Genomic DNA, 23233 nt, shown 5'->3' on the forward strand with positions numbered 1-23233 from the left:
GCTTGGCACTGGGCTGAGTTTTTGGCAAAGGTGCTTAGAATTTGACTGGAGCTAATCGCCAGGGAAATTTAATGATTTGGAGCTTAGACGGCCTTTGTTGTGAGGATTAGTAAACTAGATGGTGATTAAGCAGCTGGGGAGGAAGAAGCTGTCTGTTGGGCTAGGTCATGCTGTGGGGCACAGCATAGTTCCGTTGACTCAAGGTCAGGGGAGCCCTTGGGCCTGATTCACAGAGCTTTACACTCTGGGGCAGCTCCTTGTAGGATTTGGGCATCTGCTTATTAGCTGGTAGAGGTAAAGAATGGCTTCTCCTTGGTGTCCACCTCTTCCCTCTGTCCACATACAGGGATTACTCCTTTGAATCAGGGCTACTTACATCTTTTTAATTGGTTATTGTTTTCCAATTCTCATTGAAGAGAAAAGTTTTTGTTGTCTGTTTTGCCTTTTGGAAAACTGGTGTAAAGTATGGAAGATGAAATTAGGAACAGAGTTTCTTGTTTTTCTAATCTAGACTGCTTCAGAAATTTGAGAGCGGTTTTTAAGGGAAGAAGTTGCTGAGAGAGACAAGTTAGGTGTTGAAAACCATGGCAAGAAGACTGCCAAGGTTTGAAAGCCTGTATCTCCCATGTCCAGGGAACCCTGATTAATTTCTCCTAGCATGATCAGATTGTAAGAGATACCAACAAGGAAAAAGAGGGTAGATTAGAAACAGACAGCCCCCAACCTGTGGTTTGTTTAAGATTTCAAACTAAGTTTCAGAATGAGCAAGGACTTTATTCATTCTTTGATACTCCTACTTCTTAATAGTTAAACTTCCCAAAGCCAGCTTAACCCTAGCTCTGTATTTTCTATTCTTTCTCAGAAAGGGCCAAATTCATGAACGGATGCCTAGAGTGTTACTAAAAACTTGAAAATCCTTCTAAGATGCTAAAAAGATATTCAGAGGGTATATTATTTCTTTAAACAACTGGACTACAGTATTCTGAGCAGACCTTTTCTATTTGCAAAAACAAAAAAACAAAAACAAAAAAACAAACACTTCAATTTAAACAATTATGTTGTTTGTCTTCTTTAGACGATAGACAAGCTGGTGGAGGTAGCAGTATGGGCTGGTAATTTGGCCAGCTCTTGGACCAAGAGCTGACCAAGAAAGTTTCAGTTGATGCTCATTTTTTCCAATAAATTTCCTGTAGCAGGCAGAGGTATTCACAATCATGTCATTGATTTTTAATGCTGCTCTTACACTAACGTAATAGGTGTCAGTACCCATCAGTTATTGTTGCAGATGGTGTTTCTCCTATGAATGCATTTTTAAATTATAAACCTGATTTAGTACTTATTTTCTTCCCTTTTTCTTCTCCTAAATTATTCAAAAGACCCAAGCAAGTATCTCTTAGTATGATTAAATAAAAGCTACTAGGAAGCCAGCAAGTGCTGTTAAGTCAATTGTTCTTTGCCTTTACTCTCAAGGGGCCAACTTGTCACTTTGTTGACAGCTATCAGAGCACTTCATGCTTCATTGAAGACCCATCAAAAATTTCCAAATTGCTAGCTCATTAGCACAAAATAGGGCTTCAGGAATCTCTTTCTCTCAGTGTCCTGACTGGGCCTTATTAAGTGTTCCAACCTTGGTGGACCACTCTGAAACAGTGGATAAAGACCAGGGGAATTGAGAGATGGATGTTAATTAGTCAATTTTGAAGGAGTGAAACATGGGTGAAGGCAGAGTACAATGGGACAAAAAGCTGAGATTATCTGTGTCAGCAGAAGGATAATGCATGACTTTGCTAACTGTTCACAGGTCGCTGAATGTCAGAACTGAAAAGGCCCAGAGCTGTCAGAGCCCCAAGAGATCATCTAGTCAGGCCCTCTTACACATTTTACCAGTAAGAGAAGAGAGGCTGCAAGAAGGGAAAGGGACTTGTCCAAAGTCAATCAGCTCTTCCTAGCTTTCCAGGCACCACCTGGCTTTTGGTTATATGACCTCTATGTAATCAATTTTCAATTACTTGGGCCACTCACTGCTAGCCCAGCAATCACTTGGGTAATCCAAAATGACACATAAGTTAACCATCGTTTACACTGAGCTTTGTGATGTGTGTTTATACCGACATTCCAATGCATCTGGGTCTAATCTGAGAATTCACAACACTTCAACTGAAACAAGAAAGCCACCCTGAAGGTCTGATTCAGGAAGAGCTGGAAAGGTGACCAGCCTTACTGAATGGATAGCATCATATATTGTTATACAGTCCCTCAAACAGGGTATGTTAATTTCAACAAGTTTGTTGATTCACACCTTTCCAGGGCCCCAGCCAGAGTTAGGAGGAGGGTGGTGGGAAGGGGAAAACAAAACCTTTTGTAGAAGAATATACATATCATCTTTTCCCCCTCCAACCCTCTTCTCCCTTCCTCTCATTCATTTTTCCTTCCTTCCTTTCCTTTTTTTATTGATAGAAACATGAACATCTGCTTTGTCTTCCATATAAACAAATATGTGACTGAGACATTGACCTGTAGAACTGGCTCTAAGGAGGCCAAACATGCTAGATCTCAGAAATCTAGAGGTAGAGTGGGGAGGAGAAAGGCCAGTGAGCAGTAATTTAAAAAAGACCAAAAAGTCTGGAAGAGTATGGAATCTATTGCACAGCTCAGTAAATACCCTGGGTCTGGGAAAGGGCTAGTTTGGGATATAGTTGAAGGGATCTTCAACCAAATGGAGTCTTACTTCCTGATCTGGACCCTTCTGAACTCTTGGATTATGCTGGCAACCCAAAATTTGCTGGGTTTTTGTCTGAGCATCTTCAGACTTGTACTAAATTGGGATTATTTCACTTAACGTATCTCCTAAGGAGGAGGATGCTGGTGACTGAGAAGGGGCATGGAACAGAAAAAAGGGGCATGAACAGTTGGCCTGATGCTGTAGTCCAAGAAACAGTCTGTGCAAGGACTCAGATAGTGGCAGCTGAAGGAGCAGTAAGGAATGCCAAATGCCTGAGCTTTTGCTACGGCAATAATTAAGCATTTTAGTTTAAAAGGTTTCTCCCTTTTATCTTTTGGCCTAGAATAAACAGAGATCTTACTGCTGTAACAGTGTTTAATCAACCAAAGATGGTACTTAATATCAATACATATTGAGGGGAAGACTTGCTATGGGTAACAGTAATTTGGATAATTAAGTTGTATGAATTAAAAACAAAGGGTAGAGTGAATTAAGACTAACGTACATCAGCAGGAAAATCTATTAGCATTCATTAGTTAGACTTCTGTTTGTGGTTCTTTGTTAGCCTCGGGAAACCCTTTCAAATGGCTGATCCCTGTTGAAAGTTCTGCCTGGTGCTAAGGGCCTTCTATGGATGCCAAAGGAATGAGTCATTCAAATAGAACTTCTGAAATTCAAGTACAGCACTTTCCTTTTCTCTCTCTCTCTCTTTTTTTCTTGGCGGCAGGCAGCAGTGACTGTGAAGTAATAATGATAATGACAATGGAAATAAGAGTGTAATCCTGATGAATTTGCTGAGAGTTGTTCCCCATTTACCAATATTGGCTTGTTTGGTGTTGAATGTGGCCCGGGTACTGGAACAAAGGTATATATATTCAGTGTCACTTGGCTAACCTATGATTTGTCAGACAAAGGTTAATTTTTTTAAAAAAGTTGGCTTAGCAGCAATAAATATAATAACATTTTGTGATTTAACTCAGAAGTTCAATTTATTTGATAGAGTTTAAAAAATCCTGAACTTAAATTTTTTTCTGCACCCAGGAGGTCTCATCTGCAAAATTGCACATGAGCTGGCCAACCTAAAGCTCAACAATATTATAACTTCCATGGTGTGGGGATAGATTGAGGGGACATTATAAAAGACTGAGAGAAAGATTGGAACAAGAGTAGAAGTGTAAAAATACCTCCAGTGAATACCAGCCCTTAATTGCCCCATTTAGAATCTGCCATCCCCTAAGGACTATACAATTTAATTATCCTTACATTCCTTTCTCTGGAAACAAACAAAAACAACTCCTGATTACATCAGTGAGTTGGAGCCTTTTTTACCTGACCATCTCAGTTGATAAATAAGCTGTAGGCAGTAACCTGTCCCTGAGGCTAGAGATTAGGAGCCTTCATTTTTATATCTCTAGCATGTTGTCCTATGCATAATAGAAATGTGCTTAAATACTTAAGGAATGATTAATGGATGGGTGAGATGACTCCTTTCATGGATTATCATGGATGGAATTTATGTTCCAATAGGTAGAACTCACCTTCATGGTAAAATGAATGTATAAAATTAGCCATAAGCAAAGACCCCCAGGGACATTCTGCTTTGCTTTGCTTTTGCCTGCCCCAGTGGCTATTATTTCTGCCTTTGCTTTCAATACCCCTCAGTCTGACAATCTTCTTCCTCAGATTGCCCTGGTTAATGGAAATTCTATAGGTTGTGTTGTAACAGTAAATACCCATATTTCCAGCTTCTCTGAATGCTCACTGTGTGTCAGACACTAGAAGCACTGTGCTGGGCACATGTTGAAGAGACATAGATAAAGAAGCAGCTACATTGTACCTACTTGTATCTTTTGAATTTGCCATTCCACTCACAGAAGTTGAGCTGGAAGCCACTTTCCTGGTCTTCAGCGTCAACCCCCTTGTTATAATAATCAGAGCTCATATTAATTGAGGACTTACAGCTCTCGGATATTTACTATACTAACAACCCTGTGAGGTAGCTAGTCTTGTTATCTACATGTCGCATAGGAGGGAATTGAGACACAGAGATGTTAAGCAACTTCCTACGGATCACACAGCTAGGAAGTAGTGGAGCCAGGATTCAAACTTACGTTTGTCAGACTTCAAAGCCTGCCCAAAGATAGGAAAGAGCTTGCCAAAGGTCATTTTGATGGAGCCTAGCTCTTCTGGCTCTAATTTGCCTGCACTTTTTGTAGGCCATGCTGCTGCTTTAGCCACACGCTAGGGTTCCTTCCAAGCATCAGTTTCTTGTTTAGAAGTGCTAGTCTTCCTGGTTGGACTGCTGATTCCTCCAGGCAGGGATTGCATTATTTCCATGTTGCCTCCTTCCTCAAAGGTTTGCTCAAGCTTTGCCTTCAGTAAATAATGACCTGTGATCAGCTCCTGAGCTATTCCAAGGAGCTGCCTGGAGCCATTCCCCAGTACTACTTGTGGCTCCAGGGTTGGAAGAAACAAGTAGAATTTTGGGGAGAGAGTCGCCTCACTACCTGCTTTCTGTTTTGTTCTCTGCAACACAGATTGAAGATGGAGGCAAGGCAGCTTTGTCCCAGAAGATGAGGACTGGTGATGAGCTGGTGAATATCAATGGCACTCCATTATATGGCTCCCGCCAAGAGGCCCTCATTCTCATCAAAGGCTCCTTCCGGATTCTCAAGCTGATTGTCAGGAGGTAAGGTACAGGGAGAGTCTCTGTAAGAAGCAGAGGCCACTGAAACTTGGTTGGTAATAAAGCTCAATAGAGTCATGTCTATCAATATTATAAAGGAAAGATGTGTTTCACTTGAATAGAATTTTGCAGACAACTGAAGTAGAATAGCACAGGAGAAAGAGCCTTTGGTTCAAATCCTGGCACTGCCACATAGACACATAATCTTGGATAAATTTATTTGTCCTCTGCAAGACTGTTTCCTTATTTGCTATAAAGAGGACTAAGTACTCATTATATACCAAAGGGCTATCTAATCCAGTGTTTTTTCCATCTCCTTCTTTATAATACACTATCATTCCTGAACCACATATCAATGGAGACTTAAAGAGCCCCTACTACAGCCATGGAGGCTGTAGCAAACTCTTAGAAACCCTTTCCTTGAAGATTGCACAGTCTAGCAGGGGAGAAAAGATACACATGTGACTAAGTAGCTATATATTTTTAAAGAAGGCAATAAAGGCTTGTGTGTGATTATCAAATGGATCGTTCAGACAGAAATTGCTATTAGAGAAAGAGATCACTGCAGAAGGGATTGATAGGGTAAGACTTCATAGAGGAAGTAGAATTTAAGCTAAAGGGTGAGTATAATTTGAAAAATAAACCATCAGAAGAGGAAGGCATTGCAGGTAAGTGCAGTGGCATAAGCAGAAGGAAGGGAAGGACATATTTGGGCACAGTTATTCTGCTACCACCAAAAGCATCTGGTGAACTTTCCACGTGGCTTTTCTTTCATTTTGCTGCTGCATCTTTGCTTTGTATTATTGGAGCTCAGCCTTCTCCCTTTCTATTGTGTGTGTGTGTTTTTTTCCTTTATCTTAAGTTTGCATCTTCCCACAATCTCACTTCTCCCTCTGGCTCCTGCCCCGTCTTTCTCCTTTTTTCATACTCAGTCTCAAAGGAAGAGTCTATAGTCACTGTCCCAACTTCTCCACCTGCCATTTAGCTTTCTACTTTCTGCAGCCAGAATTTGACCCTCAGAACTCCACTGAAACTACTCTGTCAAAAGCTACAAATTATCACCTAATTGTCAAAATCAATGGGTTATTTTTAGTATTTATCATATATGGCATTTAACATTATAGCTCTAGATTTTGCCCCCTACCTTCCTTTATGAAACTCAATACCAAAAATCTCACACAGCAACTCAATAGCAAAAAAACAAACAAAAAACCCCCAAATAATCCAACTTAAAAATGGGCAAAGAACTGAATAGACATTTCTTAAAAGAAGACACAAAAATGGCCAACAGGCATATGAACAAATGCTCAACATCACTAATCTTCAGGGAAATGAAAATAAAAACCACAATGAGATATTATGTCACCCCAGTTAAAATGGTTTTTATAAAAACAAAACAAACAAATAAAAAAAAAACAGATTCTGGTAAGGATGTGGGAAAATGGGGAATCCCGGTACACTGTTGGTAGGACTGTGAAATAGTACAGCCACCATAGAACAGTAAGGAGGTTTAGTAAAAAACTGAAAATAGAATTATCATATGACCTAGCAGTCCCCCTGCTGAGTACATATTCAAAAGAAAGGAAATCAGCATATAAAAGAGATATCTGCACCCCCATGTTTATTGCAGCACTATTCACAATAAACAAGACATGGAATCAACCTAATCCATCAGTAGATGAATGGATAAGGAAAATGGGGAATATATAGACAATGGAATACTACCAGCCATAAAAAGAATGAAATCCTGTCATTTACAGCAACACAAATGGAACTGGAGGTCATTAAATAAAATAAGGCAGGCCCAGAAAGGCAAATATTACATGTTCTCACTCATATGTAAAGGGTGAAAAGAGAGATCTGATGGAGATAGAGAGTAGACTGGTGGTTACTAGAGGCTGGGAAGTGGGGAGGTTGAAGAGAGGTTGATTGATGGGTATAAAAACACAGAAGGAATACGATCTAGTGTTCAATAGTTTGGGTAGGGTAACTATAGTTAACAATCTATTGTATATTTCAGAATAACTGGTAGAGAGGAATTCATATGTTCTCAACATAAAGAAAAGATAATATTTGAAGTGATGGATATCCCAATTTTCAAATTTCATTATTACACATTATATGTATGTATCAGAATGATACATGTACCCCCAAAACATGTGTAACTATTATGTGTTATTTAAAAAAACCTTTTTTTTTTACCAGTTAAGTAAAATATTTTATTTTGATTCTGTGAATGAATGTATAGACAATCAATGTTGTAGAAGTGGCAAGGAGAACATTTAAAATAGATACAATATATACACATACATATATATATACACACACACACAAATACAGAAGATAAGTGGCAAGGAGAACATTTAAAATAGATACAATATATAAACATATAATATACACACACACACAAATACAGAAGATTTATGTGCCTGTGTATGTTTAGTCCAAGATGTATTCCAAAGGAAGATGGATGATCCTGAATCTCTTCAAAATGGGTGGCATTTAGATAGGTAGAAAGAAAGAAGAGATTCTATTCACATTGAAACACAGGTAAGCCTTCAGTGCAAAGACAATACCTGTCTTAACCCACATTTTTTTTTTTTATTATACTTTAAGTTCTAGGGTACATGTGCATAACGTGCAGGTTTGTTACATATGTATACTTATACCATGTTGGTGTGCTGCACCCATCAACTCGTCAGCACCCATCAATTCATCATTTATATCAGGTATAACTCCCCAATGCAATCCCTCCCTCCTCCCCCCTCCCCATGATAGGCCCCAGTGTGTGATGTTCCCCTTCCCGAGTCCAAGTGATCTCATTGTTCAGTTCCCACCTATGAGTGAGAACATGCGGTGTTTGGTTTTCTGTTCTTGTGATAGTTTGCTAAGAATGATGGATTCCAGCTGCATCCATGTCCCTACAAAGGACGCAAACTCATCCTTTTTTATGGCTGCATAGTATTCCATGGTGTATATGTGCCACATTTTCTTAATCCAGTCTGTCACAGATGGACATTTGGGTTGATTCCAAGTCTTTGCTATTGGGAATAGTGCCGCAATAAACATACGTATGCATGTGTCTTTGTAGTAGAATAATTTATAATCCTTTGGATATATACCCGGTAGTGGGATGGCTGGGTCATATGGTACATTTAGTTCTAGATCCTTGAGGAATACCATACTGTTTTCCATAATGGTTGAACTAGTTTACAATCCCACCAACAGTGTAAAAGTGTTCCTATTTCTCCACATCCTCTCCAACACCTGTTGTTTCCTGATTTTTTAATGATTGCCATTCTAACTGGTGTGAGATGGTATCTCGTGGTTTTGATTTGCATTTCTCTGATGGCGAGTGATGATGAGCATTTATTCATGTGTCTGTTGGCTGAATATCTTCTTTTGAGAAATGTCTGTTCATATCCTTTCCCCACTTTTTGATGGGGTTGTTTGTTTTTTTCTTGTATATTTGTTTGAGTTCTTTGTAGATTCTGGATATTAGCCCTTTGTCAGATGAGTAGGTTGCAAAAATTTTCTCCCATTCTGTAGGTTGCCTGTTCACTCTGATGGTAGTTTCTTTTGCTGTGCAGAAGCTCTTTAGTTTAATTAGATCCCATTTGTCAATTTTGGCTTTTGCTGCCGTTGCTTTTGGTGTTTTAGACATGAAGTCCTTGCCCATGCCTATGTCCTGAATGGTACTACCTAGATTTTCTTCTAGGGTTTTTATGGTATTAGGTCTAACATTTAAGTCTCTAATCCATCTTGAATTAATCTTCGTATAAGGCTAAGGAAAGGATCCAGTTTCAGCTTTCTACTTATGGCTAGCCATTTTCCCAGCACCATTCATTGAATAGGGAATCCTTTCCCCATTTCTTTTCTCTCAGGTTTGTCAAAGATCAGATGGCTGTAGATGTGTGGTATTATTTCTGAGGACTCTGTTCTGTTCCATTGGTCTATATCTCTGATGTGGTACCAGTACCATGCTGTTTTGGTTACTGTAGCCTTGTAGTATAGTTTGAAGTCAGGTAGCGTGACGCCTCCAGCTTTGTCCTTTTGACTTAGGATTGTGTTGGCAATGCAGGCTCTTTTTGATTCCATATGAACTTTAAAGCAGTTTTTTCCAATTCTGTGAAGAAAGTCATTGGTAGCTTGATGGGGATGGCATTGAATCTATAAATCACCTGGGCAGTATGGCCATTTTCACGATATTGATTCTTCCTATCCATGAGCATGGTATGTTCTTCCATTTGTTTGTGTCCTCTTTGATTTCACTGAGCAGTGGTTTGTAGTTCTCCTTGAAGAGGTCCTTGACATCCCTTGTAAGCTGGATTCCTAGGTATTTTATTCTCTTTGAAGCAATTGTGAATGGAAGTTCATTCCTGATTGGCTCTCTGCTTGTGTTACTGGTGTATAAGAATGCTTGTGATTTTTGCACATTAATTTTGTATCCTGAGACTTTGCTGAAGTTGCTTATCAGCTTAAGGAGATTTTGGGCTGAGACGATGGGGTTTTCTAAATATACAATCATGTCATCTGCAAACAGGGACAATTTGACTTCTTCTTTTCCTAACTGGATACCCTTGATTTCTTTCTCTTGCCTGATTGCCCTAGCCAGAGCTTCCAACACTATGTTGAATAGGAGTGGTGAGAGAGGGCATCCCTGTCTTGTGCCAGTTTTCAAAGGGAATTTTTCCAGTTTTTGCCCATTCAGTATGATATTAGCTGTGGGTTTGTCATAAATCGCTCTTATTATTTTGAGGTACGCTCCATCAATACTGAATTTATTGAGAGTTTTTAGCATGAAGGGCTGTTGAATTTTGTCAAAGCCTTTTCTTCGTCTATTGAGATAATCATGTGGTTCTTGTCTTTGGTTCTATTTATATGCTGGATTACGTTTATTGATTTGCGAATGTTGAACCAGCCTTGCATCCCAGCGATGAAGCCCACTTGATCATGGTGGATAAGCTTTTTGATGTGCTGCTGAATCCGGTTTGCCAGTATTTTATTGAGAATTTTTGCATCGATATTCATCAGGGATATTGGTCTAAAATTCTTTTTTGTTGTGTCTCTGCCAGGCTTTGGTATCAGGATGATGTTGGCCTCATAAAAAGAGTTAGGGAGGATTCCCTCTTTTTCTATTGATTGGAATAGTTTCAGAAGGAATGGTACCAGCTCCTCCTTGTACCTCTGGTAGAATTCAGCTGTGAATCCATCTGGTCCTGGACTTTTTTTGGTGGGTAGGCTATTAATTGTTGCCTCAATTTCAGAGCCTGCTATTGGTCTATTCAGGGATTCAACTTCTTCCTGGTTTAGTCTTGGGAGAGTGTAAGTGTCCAGGAAATTATCCATTTCTTCTAGATTTTTAGTTGATTTGCGTAGAGGCTTATAGTATTCTCTGATGGTGTTTGTATTTCTGTGGGGTCGGTGGTGATATCCCCTTTATCATTTTTTATGGCGTCTATTTGATTCCTCTCTCTTTTCTTCTTTATTAGTCTTGCTAGCGGTCTGTCATTTTGTTGATCTTTTCAAAAAACCAACTCCTGGATTCATTGATTTTTTGGAGGGTTTTTTGTGTCTCTATCTCCTTCAGTTCTGCTCTGATCTTAGTTATTTCTTGCCTTCTGCTAGCTTTTGAATGTGTTTGCTCTTGCCTCTCTAGTTCTTTTAATTGTGATGTTAGAGTGTCCATTTTAGATCTTTCCTGCTTTCTCTTGTGGGCATTTAGTGCTATAAATTTCCCTCTACACACTGCTTTAAATGTGTCCCAGAGATTCTGGTATGTTGTATCTTTGTTCTCATTGGTTTTGAAGAACATCTTTATTTCTGCTTTCATTTCGTTATGTACCCAGTAGTCATTCAGGAGCAGGTTGTTCAGTTTCCATGTAGTTGAGCGGTTTTGATTGAGTTTCTTAGTCCTGAGTTCTAGTTTGATTGCACTGTGGTCTGAGAGACAGTTTGTTATAATTTCTGCTCTTTACATTTGCTGAGGAGTGCTTTCCTTCCAATTATGTGGTCAATTTTGGAATAAGTGCGATGTGGTGCTGAGAAGAATGTATATTCTGTTGATTTGGGGTGGAGAGTTCTATAGATGTCTATTAGGTCCGCTTGGTGCAGAGATGAGTTCAATTCCTGGATATCCTTATTAACTTTCTGTCTCGTTGATCTGTCTAATGTTGACAGTGGAGTGTTGAAGTCTCCCATTATTATTGTATGGGAGTCTAAGTCTCTTTGTAAGTCTCTAAGGACTTGCTTTATGAATCTGGGTGCTCCTGTATTGGGTGCATATATATTTAGGAGAGTTAGCTCTTCCTGTTGAATTGATCTCTTTACCATTATGTAATGGCCTTCTTTGTCTCTTTTGATCTTTGATGGTTTAAAGTCTGTTTTATCAGAGACTAGGATTGCAACCCCTGCTTTTTTTTGTTCTCCATTGCTTGGTAGATCTTCCTCCATCCCTTTATTTTGAGCCTATGTATGTCTCTGCATGTGAGATGGGTCTCCTGAATACAGCAGACTGATGGGTCTTGACTCTTTATCCAGTTTGCCAGTCTGTGTCTTTTAATTGGAGCATTTAGTCCATTTACATTTAAGGTTAATATTGTTATGTGTGAACTTGATCCTGTCATTATGATATTAACTGGTTATTTTGCTCGTTAGTTGATGCAGTTTCTTCCTAGCCTCGATGGTCTTTACATTTTGGCATGTTTTTGCAATGGCTGGTACCGGTTGTTCCTTTCCATGTTTAGGGCTTCCTTCAGGGTCTCTTGTAAGGCAGGCCTGGTGGTGACAAAATCTCTAAGCATTTGCTTATCTGTAAAGGATTTTATTTCTCCTTCACTTATGAAACTTAGTTTGGCTGGATATGAAATTCTGGGTTGAAAATTCTTCTTTAAGAACGTTGAATATTGGCCCCCACTCTCTTCTGGCTTGTAGAGTTTCTGCCGAGAGGTCTGCTGTTAGTCTGATGGGCTTCCCTTTGTGGGTAACCCGACCTTTCTCTCTGGCTGCCCTTCAGATTTTTTCCTTCATTTCCACTTTGGTGAATCTGGCAATTATGTGTCTTGGAGTTGCTCTTCTGGAGGAGTATCTTTGTGGCGTTCTCTGTATTTCCTGAATTTGAATGTTGGCCTGCCCTACTAGGTTGGGGAAGTTCTCCTGGATGATATCCTGAAGAGTGTTTTCCAACTTGGTTCCATTTTCCCCTCACTTTCAGGCACCCCAATCAGACGTAGATTTGGTCTTTTTACATAATCCCATACTTTTGCAGGCTTTGTTCATTTCTTTTTCTTCTTTTTTCTTTTGGTTTCTCTTCTCGCTTCCTTTCATTCATTTGATCCTCAATCGCTGATACTCTTTCTTCCAGTTGATGGAGTCGGTTACTGAAGCTTGTGCATTTGTCACGTATTTCTCGTGTCATGGTTTTCATCTCTGTCATTTCGTTTATGACCTTCTCTGCATTATTAGTCTAGCTGTCAATTCTTCCACTCTTTTTTCAAGATTTTTAGTTTCTTTGCGCTGGGTACGTAATTCCTCCTTTAGCTCTGAGAAGTTTGATGGACTGAAGCCTTCTTCTCTCAACTCGTCAAAGTCATTCTCTGACCAGCTTTGATCCGTTGCTGGTGATGGGCTGCACTCCCTTGCAGGGGGAGATGCGCTCTTATTTTTGGAATTTCCAGCTTTTCTGCCCTGCTTTTTCCCCATCTTTGTGGTTTTATCTGTCTCTGGTCTTTGATAATGGTGACGTACTGATGGGGTTTTGGTATAGGTGTCCTTCCTGTTTGATAGTTTTCCTTCTGACAGTCAGGACCCTCAGCTATAGGTCTGTTGGAGATTGCTTGAGGTCCACTCCAGACCCTGTTTGCCTGGGTATCAGCAGCAGAGGTTGCCGAAGATAGAATATTGCTGAACAGCGAGTGTACCTGTCTGATTCTTCCTTTGGAAGCTTCCTCTCAGGGGTGTACTCCACCCTGTGAGGTGTGGGGTGTCAGACTGTCCCTAGTGGGGGATGTCTCCCAGCTAGGCTACTCAGGGGTCAGGGACCCACCTGAACAGGCAGTCTGTCCGTTCTCAAATCTCAACCTCCGCGTTGGGAGATCCACGGCTCTCCCCAAAGCTGTCAGAGTCGTTCGCGTCTGCACAGGCCCCCGCTGCCTCCCCTCTTGGTCTTCAGCTGTGGGCTGTCCCCAGAGGTGGAGTCTACAGAGACAGGCAGGCTTCCTTGAGCTGCTGTGAGCTCCACCCAGTTCGAGCTTCCCAGCGGCTTTGTTTACCTACTTAAGCCTCAGCAATGGCGGGCGCCCCTCCCCCAGCCTCGCTGCTGCCTTGCGGATAGATCGCAGCAGACTGCTGTGTTAGCAATGAGGGAGGCTCCGTGGTGTGGGACCCTCCCGGCCAGGTGTGGGATATATTCTCCTGGTGTGCCTGTTTGCTTAAAGCGCAGTATTGGGGGGGAGTTACCCGATTGTCCAGGTGTTGTGTGTCTCAGTTCCCCTGGCTAGGAAAAGGGATTCCCTTCCCTTGCACTTCCAGGTGAGGCGATGCCTCGCCCTGCTTCAGCTCTCGCTGGTCAGGCTGCGCAGCAGCTGACCAGCACCGATTGTCCGGCACTCCCTAGTGAGATGACCCCAGTACCTCAGTTGAAAATGCAGAAATCACCGGTCTTCTGTGTCGCTCGTGCTGGGAGTTGGAGACTGGAGCTGTTCCTATTCGTCCATCTTGCTCCGCCCCCCCAACTTTTTTTTTTTGAAACGGAGTTTTGCTCTGTCGCCCAGGCTGGAGTGCTGTGGCGTGATCTCAGCTCACTGCAACCTCCACCTCCCAGGTTCAAGCAATTCCCCTGCCTCAACCTCCTGAGTAGCTGGATTACAGGCGTGTACCAACACACCTGGCTACTTTTTGTGTTTTTAGTAGAGACGGAGTTTCACTATGTTGGCCAGGCTGGTTGCAAACCTCAGACCTCAAGTAAACCAGCCTGCCTCAGCCTCCCAAAGTGCTGGGATTACAGGAATAAGGCACCGCACCTGGCCACACCTCTTACTTTCAAGATAATCGGTTTCCTTGTTCTTTTCCTACATCCCTGTCCATTTTTTAAAAACCAAGCTCTTATTACCTGCTCTTCCTCTGACCATTCCTTAAATGTTGGTGTTCCCCATAGTTCCACCATTTTTAACTTAGTATACCCTGGAAAATCTCACCCAGCCCTTTAGCTTCACCTTATTTTCTGTATCTCCTGTGCTCTAGACCATATAACCAACTTCCTGTTGGACATTTATACTTAAATGTGTCAGGTATTGCAAACACAACATGCCCCTGCCTAACACATCATCATCTTCTCTCAAAATAACTATCTATGACCAGGACCACCATGTATGTACTCAGCCAACTAAGCCAGAAACACAGAAGCCATCTTTAATTCTTCCATTGTCCTTATGTTCTATATCCAAATGATTATCCTGAAGAGAGAATATTTAAGGGGAAAGGCTTTGGACCTAGAAGAATGAGGTTATATAGGATCCCCTTGACTTCTATTACCTGCTGGCACCTAAGATTAATCCATACCTGCCCATGTACATGGATAGGAGGTGACATGTTAAGTAATGCCTTATATAATAGATACATTATCACTGATTAAATCTTGAATTGATCAAGATTTAGGTCTTAAATAAGGCTTCTTGGAGGGGTAATTTGGTGAATTTGGAAGCGTTTTTGTTTTGGAGCTAGATATTCCCATGTTTGCAACTTCCTAGGTCTCTTATATGACAAATAATAATTCATATATAATGGCATTATTGCGATGATTAAATAAGATAATTTATGTAAAATGACTTTCACATAATGGGTTGTCAGTGAATTTCATTCCCATTTCTTTCCTTAGGGTCTAAAAGAAGCATAATTGGAATAACCAAACACTGTTAAATTGGGAGAGCATCAGAATGGTGGTGTGCTTTGCAGCCTAACCTGCAGAGAATTATGTGCTAAGGAATCATTAGGGGTGGCAATGATCTGAATAGGAAATAAAGGCCCCTGTGAGATGCTGGTTGTACAGAGACACCAGCACTTAGAGGGAGTGTGAACACTATCTAGAGTATCTTCTGAGTCAGTCACAAGAATGAGAGGGTTCAGGTGTTTCACCCACTCATCTTGACAGGGTGAGTTCCATGTCCTCTTTCCTTATACCGTAGCAACATCTGCCACCATCAGTCACTTAGGAGTGGTTATAATTATGGGCTTGGACTAGCAGGGCCTTTGGTTTCATGGTGTGACAGGTCCTATGGCTCCCAGAACCTGTATTTTCTACCCTTTTAACCTCCCCATCTCAGCCCCTATTGGTGAAGGCTTTCAATGACATAATTTATTAGGTGATGCTGCCCTCTTGTGGAAAACTTAACCTTCACAGGTGGACTACCCTGGGCACGATATAGAAAATTAATTCCCTCTCGTTTAGTCCAAATTTTTCGTCAACTTTATGAAAGAGCTCTTAACATGTAAAAGAAGTGTGATTACCCTAAAATTTGTGAGTATTCAGCCTAGTGTTTTATACAGGTAGAAAGACTTTGGTTTGAGTAACCAATCAGCTGACAAAGATCCAACACTTAGCTTTAGGTCTGGGCTTGAGTCCTTTTGGGATGAATATAAACAGAAGGAACTTTAGAATATGGTCAGTTCTGAAAAGCCAACCCAGCTCTTCCTCCTATATTGCTGTCTAGATAATGGTCAGCTAAGTCAGAAATGTAGGTGTCACCCTCAACTCCTCACTCACCCCACCCAACTTTCAATCCAATTAATTCCAAGTCTTGATGTTTTTAACCTGCTAAAGACCTCTTGGTTGCCTTTGTCTTAATCCAGCCACTCATGATTTCTCACCTGCACTATTCTAAGAGCCTTCCCACTGGCTTCTCAGCTTTCAGTCTCATCTTTTCCTAATCAATCCATTCTGCAAATAGGTATTTGAACATGTCACTTCTCTATTAGGAAAAAAAAATCAGGAACAATGACCACGCAATCATGTTGATCCCAAGATGTTCATTTTATATTGATTGATGATACAAACCGTATTGAAGATATTATATTTATGAACCTTTTTTTTGCAAAAAACATGGCATCCAAATACATAAAGAAAAAAACTGTCAACTATACAAAAAGTGATAGAAACATCTGTATGGGAGGCTTTAACATAATTTAATTGACAATAAAGTAGACTAAAATAAAGTACTTAGAAGATATGAAAAACAATTCATTAGATCTAATTAACACATTTTGAAAATTGTTTATAGACTGCATATACTCTTTTCAAATATTGAGAGAATATTTTTAAATGATCATAGGTATGTCACAAAGAAAAGCTTTGCAAGTTTGTTTTTTTTTTTGTTTTGTTTTTTGTTTTTTGTTTTGTTTTTTTTGAGATAGAGCCTTGCTCTGTTGCCCAGGTTAGAGTGCAGTGGCACGATCTTGACTCACTGCAACCTCTGCCTCCCGGGTTCAAGCAATTCTCCTGCCTCAGCCTCCCAAGCAACTGGGACTATAGGCATGCACCACCACACCCAGATAATTTTTGTATTTTTAGTAGAGACAAGGCTTCACCATGTTAGCCAGGCTGTCTTGAACTCCTGACCTCAAGTGATCTGCCCGCCTTGGCCTCCCAGAGTGCTGGGATTACAGGCATGAGCCACCAAGCCAAGCCTGCACACTCTTAAGAGTAGAAATCTCTGATGATAATGTACAATGTTTACAATTTAAAAACAAATTTTAAAGTCTTCAATTACTTGAATATTTTAGATCACATTTATATGTGAATATTAGCACAAAGAAACACTAGCAGACTAACAATAATAAAAATGAGATCATGACTTACCAAAACTTTGAAAATATTCAGAGGTAAATTCATAACCTTAAATATTTTATTATTAAAAATGAAGAATGAAATTAAATGACTAATAATCCAATATAATATGAAACCGAGGACTAGGTTTCTTTTCAGATGGATGAATTAAATAGATAAGCCTTTAGCAAATTTAATCAAGAAAACAAAGATGAATTATAAATAAAATTTAAATGACAAATGGAATACAACAACAAAGGTTTTTTAAATTAAAGGCGCACTACTATAATTGTACCTTAATATATTTGAAAATCTCAAAGAAATTAAAAATATCTAATAAAATATTAAATGCCAGAAATTACTGAGAAGTTGAAAACTAAATGAACATGTAGCAGTAGAAACTTTGAAAACAATTATCAAAGAGAAACTTCCAAAAATACTTTAGGGACATCCAAAAATACTTTAGGACTTTAAGGGACAGATATTTTTATCTGTGAATTCCTTCAAATTTTCTAGAAATAACCACATTTAATTCTATAGATATTTTATAGTATTGAAAATGTTGCAGAATTATTCACATTGTTTTTGAAGCTAGCATTACTCTGATACCAAAACCTGACAGACTGCTCTAAGAAAGAATATTCTATCCAATTTGTAAATTTAGATGCAAAATATATACATGGATTCTATGAAATCTAATTCAATAGTATAGGACAGTAGCAATTCATTACAAATATTAAAATAATTTTTTTTTTTTTTTTTTTTTTGAGACGGAGTCTCGCTCTGTCGCCCAGGCTGGAGCGCAGTGACCGGATCTCAGCTCACTGCAAGCTCTGCCTCCCAGGTTTACGCCATTCTCCTGCCTCAGGCTCCCGAGTAGCTGGGACTACAGGCGCCCGCCACCTCTCGCCCGGCTAGTTTTTTGTATTTTTAGTAGAGACGGGGTTTCACCATGTTAGCCAGGATGGTCTCGATCTCCTGACCCCGTGATCCGCCCGTCTCGGCCTCCCAAAGTGCTGGGATTACAGGCTTGAGCCACCGCACCCGGCCTAAAATAATTTTTAAAAGGCAAAATTTTGACTCTTACGTAGACAAAAAGTGAACATATGTTAAATATTGTATTTCACTCCTTAATGAGGAAAATGTAAAGTGTTACAACCAGTTCAAAGGAGAAGTCAAAGAATAACAAATTTGAAGGTAACAACAGACCACAATAATCAATTAGAAGCTATATGGAGAAATGTATGCCATTCTTAATGGGAACAAACCCATAAGCAATCAGGAAGGCCCTTAAGAAATATGCATGAAAGAAAGGGGTTTTATATGGAGGAAATTACAAAAATGTACAGAGAAAATGTACACAAGTAATTTTTGATGATGTGGATAAAGTCTTAGGGTACTGTATTATTTTTCTTACAAAAAGCAAGATACAATTGAATGTACATTATTGACATATTCTGGTTTAGCCATGCTCTCTGTAGACAACTTCCGAACCATCATTCCTCCACCCTCATGCAAGATTCCCTTCATTTTTGAAGCTCAAACAAGCAGGGATTATCACTCTCATTTCCTTACCAATGTCATTTATCAGCCTCCAGGTTATTCTTTCACTTCTATTTTTAAATTTATTTTAACTGATACATAGTACATATTTATAGGGTACATAGTGGTTTTCCAATGTGCACGTATAGTGATCAGATCAGAGTAATTAGCATATCCATTATCTCAAACATTTATTGTTTCTTTATGTTGGGAGCATTCAATATCCTTTCTTCTAGTTATTTGAAATATATAATACATTAATATTGACTATAGTCATCCAATAGTGCTATGGAGCACTAGAACTTACTCTTCCTATCTACTGAATTTTTGTATTATTTAGCAAATCTTTATATATCCTTCCCTTCCCCCTCCCTTCTCACGCTCTAGTAACCTCTGTTCTACTCTTTACTTCTATGAGATCAATATTTTTAGCTTCTACATATGAGTGAGAACATGTGGTGTTCAACTTTCTGTTCCTGGCTCATTTCACTTAACATAACGTCCTCCATGTTGCTGCAAATAACAGGATTTCATTCTTTTTATGGCTGAATAACACTCCATTGTGTATATATACACCACATTTTCTTTATCCATTCATCTGTTTTTGAACACTTAGAATGATTTCATATCTCAACTATTGTGGATACTGCTGCAATAGATATGGGGTGTAGATATCTCTTTGATATATATATATATACACCACATACATACATACACATATGTATATATTTTAAATGGTTGGTGGAAAAAAGAATCGTATTTCATGATATGTGAAATTATATGAAACTCAAATGTAAGTGTCCATAAATAAAATTTTATTGGAACAGAACTACACCTATTCATTTATGTACTATTCATGCTTCTTTCATACTAAAATGGCAAAATTGAGTTGTGACAGACTGTGTGACACAAAAAGCCTAAAATATTTATTATTTGGCTCTATGCAGAAAAAAAAAAAATGACCCTTAGACTAGAAACATGAGAACAGGTGCTGCGTATTCACTCTTGTATTCTTAGCACCTAGTACACTCTATGACACACAGGAAGGACTCAGGATTTTTTTTTAAACATCCTTATTTAGGGAAGTAGGAACTATGAGTAACTGGTTTTCTTGATAGTTATATTTTTCTTGGTCACTTAAATTGGCACATGACATTCCATTCAGTTTATTATGATTATGGATATTTGTAAGACTGTTTTAAAATAACTGATCAATTTTGGGTACACTGATCAAAAAGCAAACATCTAGTTTTTATTATATGAACCTGGTATCCAGATCTTGGACCAGCATTAAGATTATGAAAAGGAATGAGCTGCCGTATCTTTGAGCCTTGTGTAGGCCACCTGCCAGCCTCTCTAGCTGTCCTGTCTTTGTTGTTGTCATAATACTCCTGCCATCTATAATTAAATGGAAGGGGTTACAACTGTTGAAACTTGTTAAAACTGAAGTTGTCCTGCCATGTATTAATATACCAGGGATAGGAAGATGTTTACAGTTGGCACAGTGTTAGAGAAGTCCTGAAAAGGCAAGAGAGAGAAAAATAAAAATAATATAAAACAGAGGTGGGCTAAACTATGGTCTGTGGCCAAATCATCCTGCTAACTAGTTTTCCAATTAACATGTTATTGGAATAAAAGCAATTGGAGCAGGCATGCTCATCTATCTATGTGTTGTCTATAGCTGTGTGTTTTTTTTTTTTTTAAACACCAAAATGGCAAAGTTGAATAGTTGCAACAGACACTATATGGTCTACAAAACCTAAAATACTTACTACCTGGCCCTTTACAGACTAAGTTTGCTGGCCCTTGGTATAAAGCATTCTCCAAAAAGAAGACCTTGAGGCTCTCTCTAAAGCTTAAAAAGACTGAAAGAGAACCATTGTAGTCTACAATGAGAATGAATAAAAAATCACAGACTATTTAAGCCAACAAACATGGTAGGCAAACTGCTGAATTCTTGAGATTCAATATTCTTTTGAATTTGGGCAATGATGTGGTTGGTATAGGGTAAAATGAATGGTATATGGTTCACACAAGTGTGTGTTTGCTTGCCTGCTTCTTCTATTCACAAGATATTTATTAAATGTTACTTCCATCTAGATATGGAGTTAGCTGTTGGGGATACCGTGGAGAACATAGACACATTCCCTGCCCACATGAGCTTATAAATCTGTTGTGTTTGACTCTGGCACAACACCTACAGGTTGTGTGACTTTGAGTAAGTTTATATAACCTCTTTTAGCCATTCTTTTCCCGTCCATATGAGAACACTAATGTCTCTTTTGCAAGTTTGTTATAATGATCAAATGACATTATATACACACGTATATGAATATATGTATATATAAAATATTCATATATTTTTCAAGTCATTCAAACAATATTGAGTGCTATGTGCTAAGCACTATTTTAGGTATTAGTGATGTATCAGTTAATACAACAGATTTAAAAGAAAATCTTGCCTTCATATAAATTACCTTTTAGTAAATATATGAAAGTACCTGAAACAGAGTAGCCATTTGGTAACTGCTCTTTTCTTTTTCCTAAGTAAAAGGAAGGCAGTACTTATCCTTCAGTACTGATTTTAGCAGACAATACAATACTGATTAAAACTTCATCCAGCCGGGCGGGGGTACTCACGCCTGTAATCCCAGCACTTTGGGAGGCTGAGGCGGGCAGATCACGAGTTCAGGAGATTGAGACCATCCTGGCTTAACACGGTGAAACCCCATCTCTACTAAAAATACAAAAAAATTAGCTGGCCGTGGTGGCGGGCGCCTGTAGTCCCAGCTACTCGGGAGGCTGAGGCAGGAGAATGGCATGAACCCTGGAGGTGGAGCTTGCAGTGAGCCGAGATCTCACGCTCTGCTCTCCAGCCTGGGCGATGGAGCGAGACTCTGTCTCAAAACAAACAAACAACAACAACAAAAAACTTCATTACACAACTCATAGACCAGGTGTTATTATCAATCACATAGTACCCTAATAATTGTCAATCAGAATGATCATTAGGTTGGATAGCTCAAGTTGTGAAAATGACTAGTTCTGAATTCATTCATTTCTCTTTTCTTAAATGTGCCTCTTTGCCTTTGTATACTATTTCTTGATCTAGAAAGTTATGTACGCCTCTTGCCAAAACAAAGGCCAAAGTCAAGCTCCAATCAAAGGAAAATGTACTGCTAGAGCTAAAAGAGGTTTCTGTAATCACTGTATTCAGTGACCTCATTTTATAGGTGAGAAGACTGAGGACTGGAATGAGAAAGGACTTTCCTAAGGCCACACAGCGACAGAGCTAGATTAGACTAGAACCAGCAACTTCTTCTTACCAGTCAAGGTTTCTTTCCATGGTTTCTGGGATGTTTCACATTTGCTACCTCCTCTAGGAAGCCTTTCTGTACTTGGGGGAAATGTCTCCTTTCTGTACCTAAAGTAAGTTTGTGATTCTATCCTTTGCCTTAACTTTTTTCTCGGCCAATTCATCTTTTATGAATTTATCCACTTCCAAAGGTTTCACCTCTCTCCTAGATATAGAAGACTGCCAGATCTCTCTCCCCAGCTTTCCCTTCTTCCTGAGCTCCAGACTTCCATTCCAAGGTGTACATTAACCCTTACCCAACCACCCCCCTCTGGTGTCCTAATATCTCTATTTCAGTCTATGGCATCTTTCCCATCCTTGTCATTCAAGCTCACAATAGTGGAATCCTCTTAAATTCCCTCTTTTATTCCCAATAGTCCCCAAGTCCTTTCTGAGCTCCCTCTGCAGCGTTTTTAATATCCATCTCATCTATTTCCTTTGCTTTCGTCCTGCTACTGCCAGGGACTCATTACCTCTTGTCTGGATGCCCTCCAACCCATTCTCTGCACTTCTGCCAAATTAATCTTCCTAAAGTACATCTCGGTATTTATTTCAATCAGCAGTAATTGTGCTTTGGGTAAATCTCATGAGTTATGAGGTCTCTCTTGTGCTTAGCCTGGCTCATGTCATTCCCTTTCTCAAAAAAACCCCAACTGCCTCCACAAATAAGTCTAAATACTTCATCCCAGCATTAAGACCCTGTATAGATGGATCTACATGACTTTCTTCTATCCTTATGTTTCTGAAACCCAAAGGGGTATATCTTAAAAGAGTTTGCCTCCTCACTTGGACATACCCAATTTTTTCACAGGTGTCCTGGACCTCATTCTCCTACACTTTTAAAAGAAATCTTGCTCCTTTAATTTCTGCTCTCCCTTTTTCAGGCATTTTCAACCTGTTATCCTTCTCTTGTCCTAGTTTTTTCCCCTAAGTCTACAAACCAGCTCAGGTCTCCTATTTTGAAAACACCTTTCCAAGACCTATAGTCATCTTTAGGTATTGTGCCTTTTTTTTCTTTCACAGGTAAACTACTTTGAAAAGCTGTTTTCACTCACTATTTCTACTCCTTCACCTTCCATTCACAAGCACAACCCATAACAATCTAACTTG

At 39.4% G+C, this 23233-nt stretch overlaps 1 protein-coding gene across 3 annotated transcripts in view; it reads left to right on the top strand.

Annotated features, from left to right (window-relative positions):
• The first annotated feature begins 5263 nt into the window (after window positions 1-5263).
• Window positions 5264-23233, top strand: part of SHROOM4 (shroom family member 4) — a 127305-nt gene continuing 109335 nt past the window's right edge. For all 3 annotated transcript variants that reach the window (XR_004434728.1, XR_004434729.1, XM_033200959.1), the window contains exon 1: window positions 5264-5411. Coding sequence is in view for 1 of the 3 variants with exons in the window: in XM_033200959.1 (XP_033056850.1) it covers window positions 5296-5411 (116 nt within the window). In the remaining 2 variants the exon portion in view is untranslated. The remainder of the gene's footprint in view (window positions 5412-23233) is intronic.

This window comes from Trachypithecus francoisi, unplaced genomic scaffold, assembly GCF_009764315.1.
Source record: "Trachypithecus francoisi isolate TF-2019V2 unplaced genomic scaffold, Tfra_2.0 Lachesis_group6, whole genome shotgun sequence".
Classification (NCBI taxonomy): Eukaryota; Metazoa; Chordata; class Mammalia; order Primates; family Cercopithecidae; genus Trachypithecus; species Trachypithecus francoisi.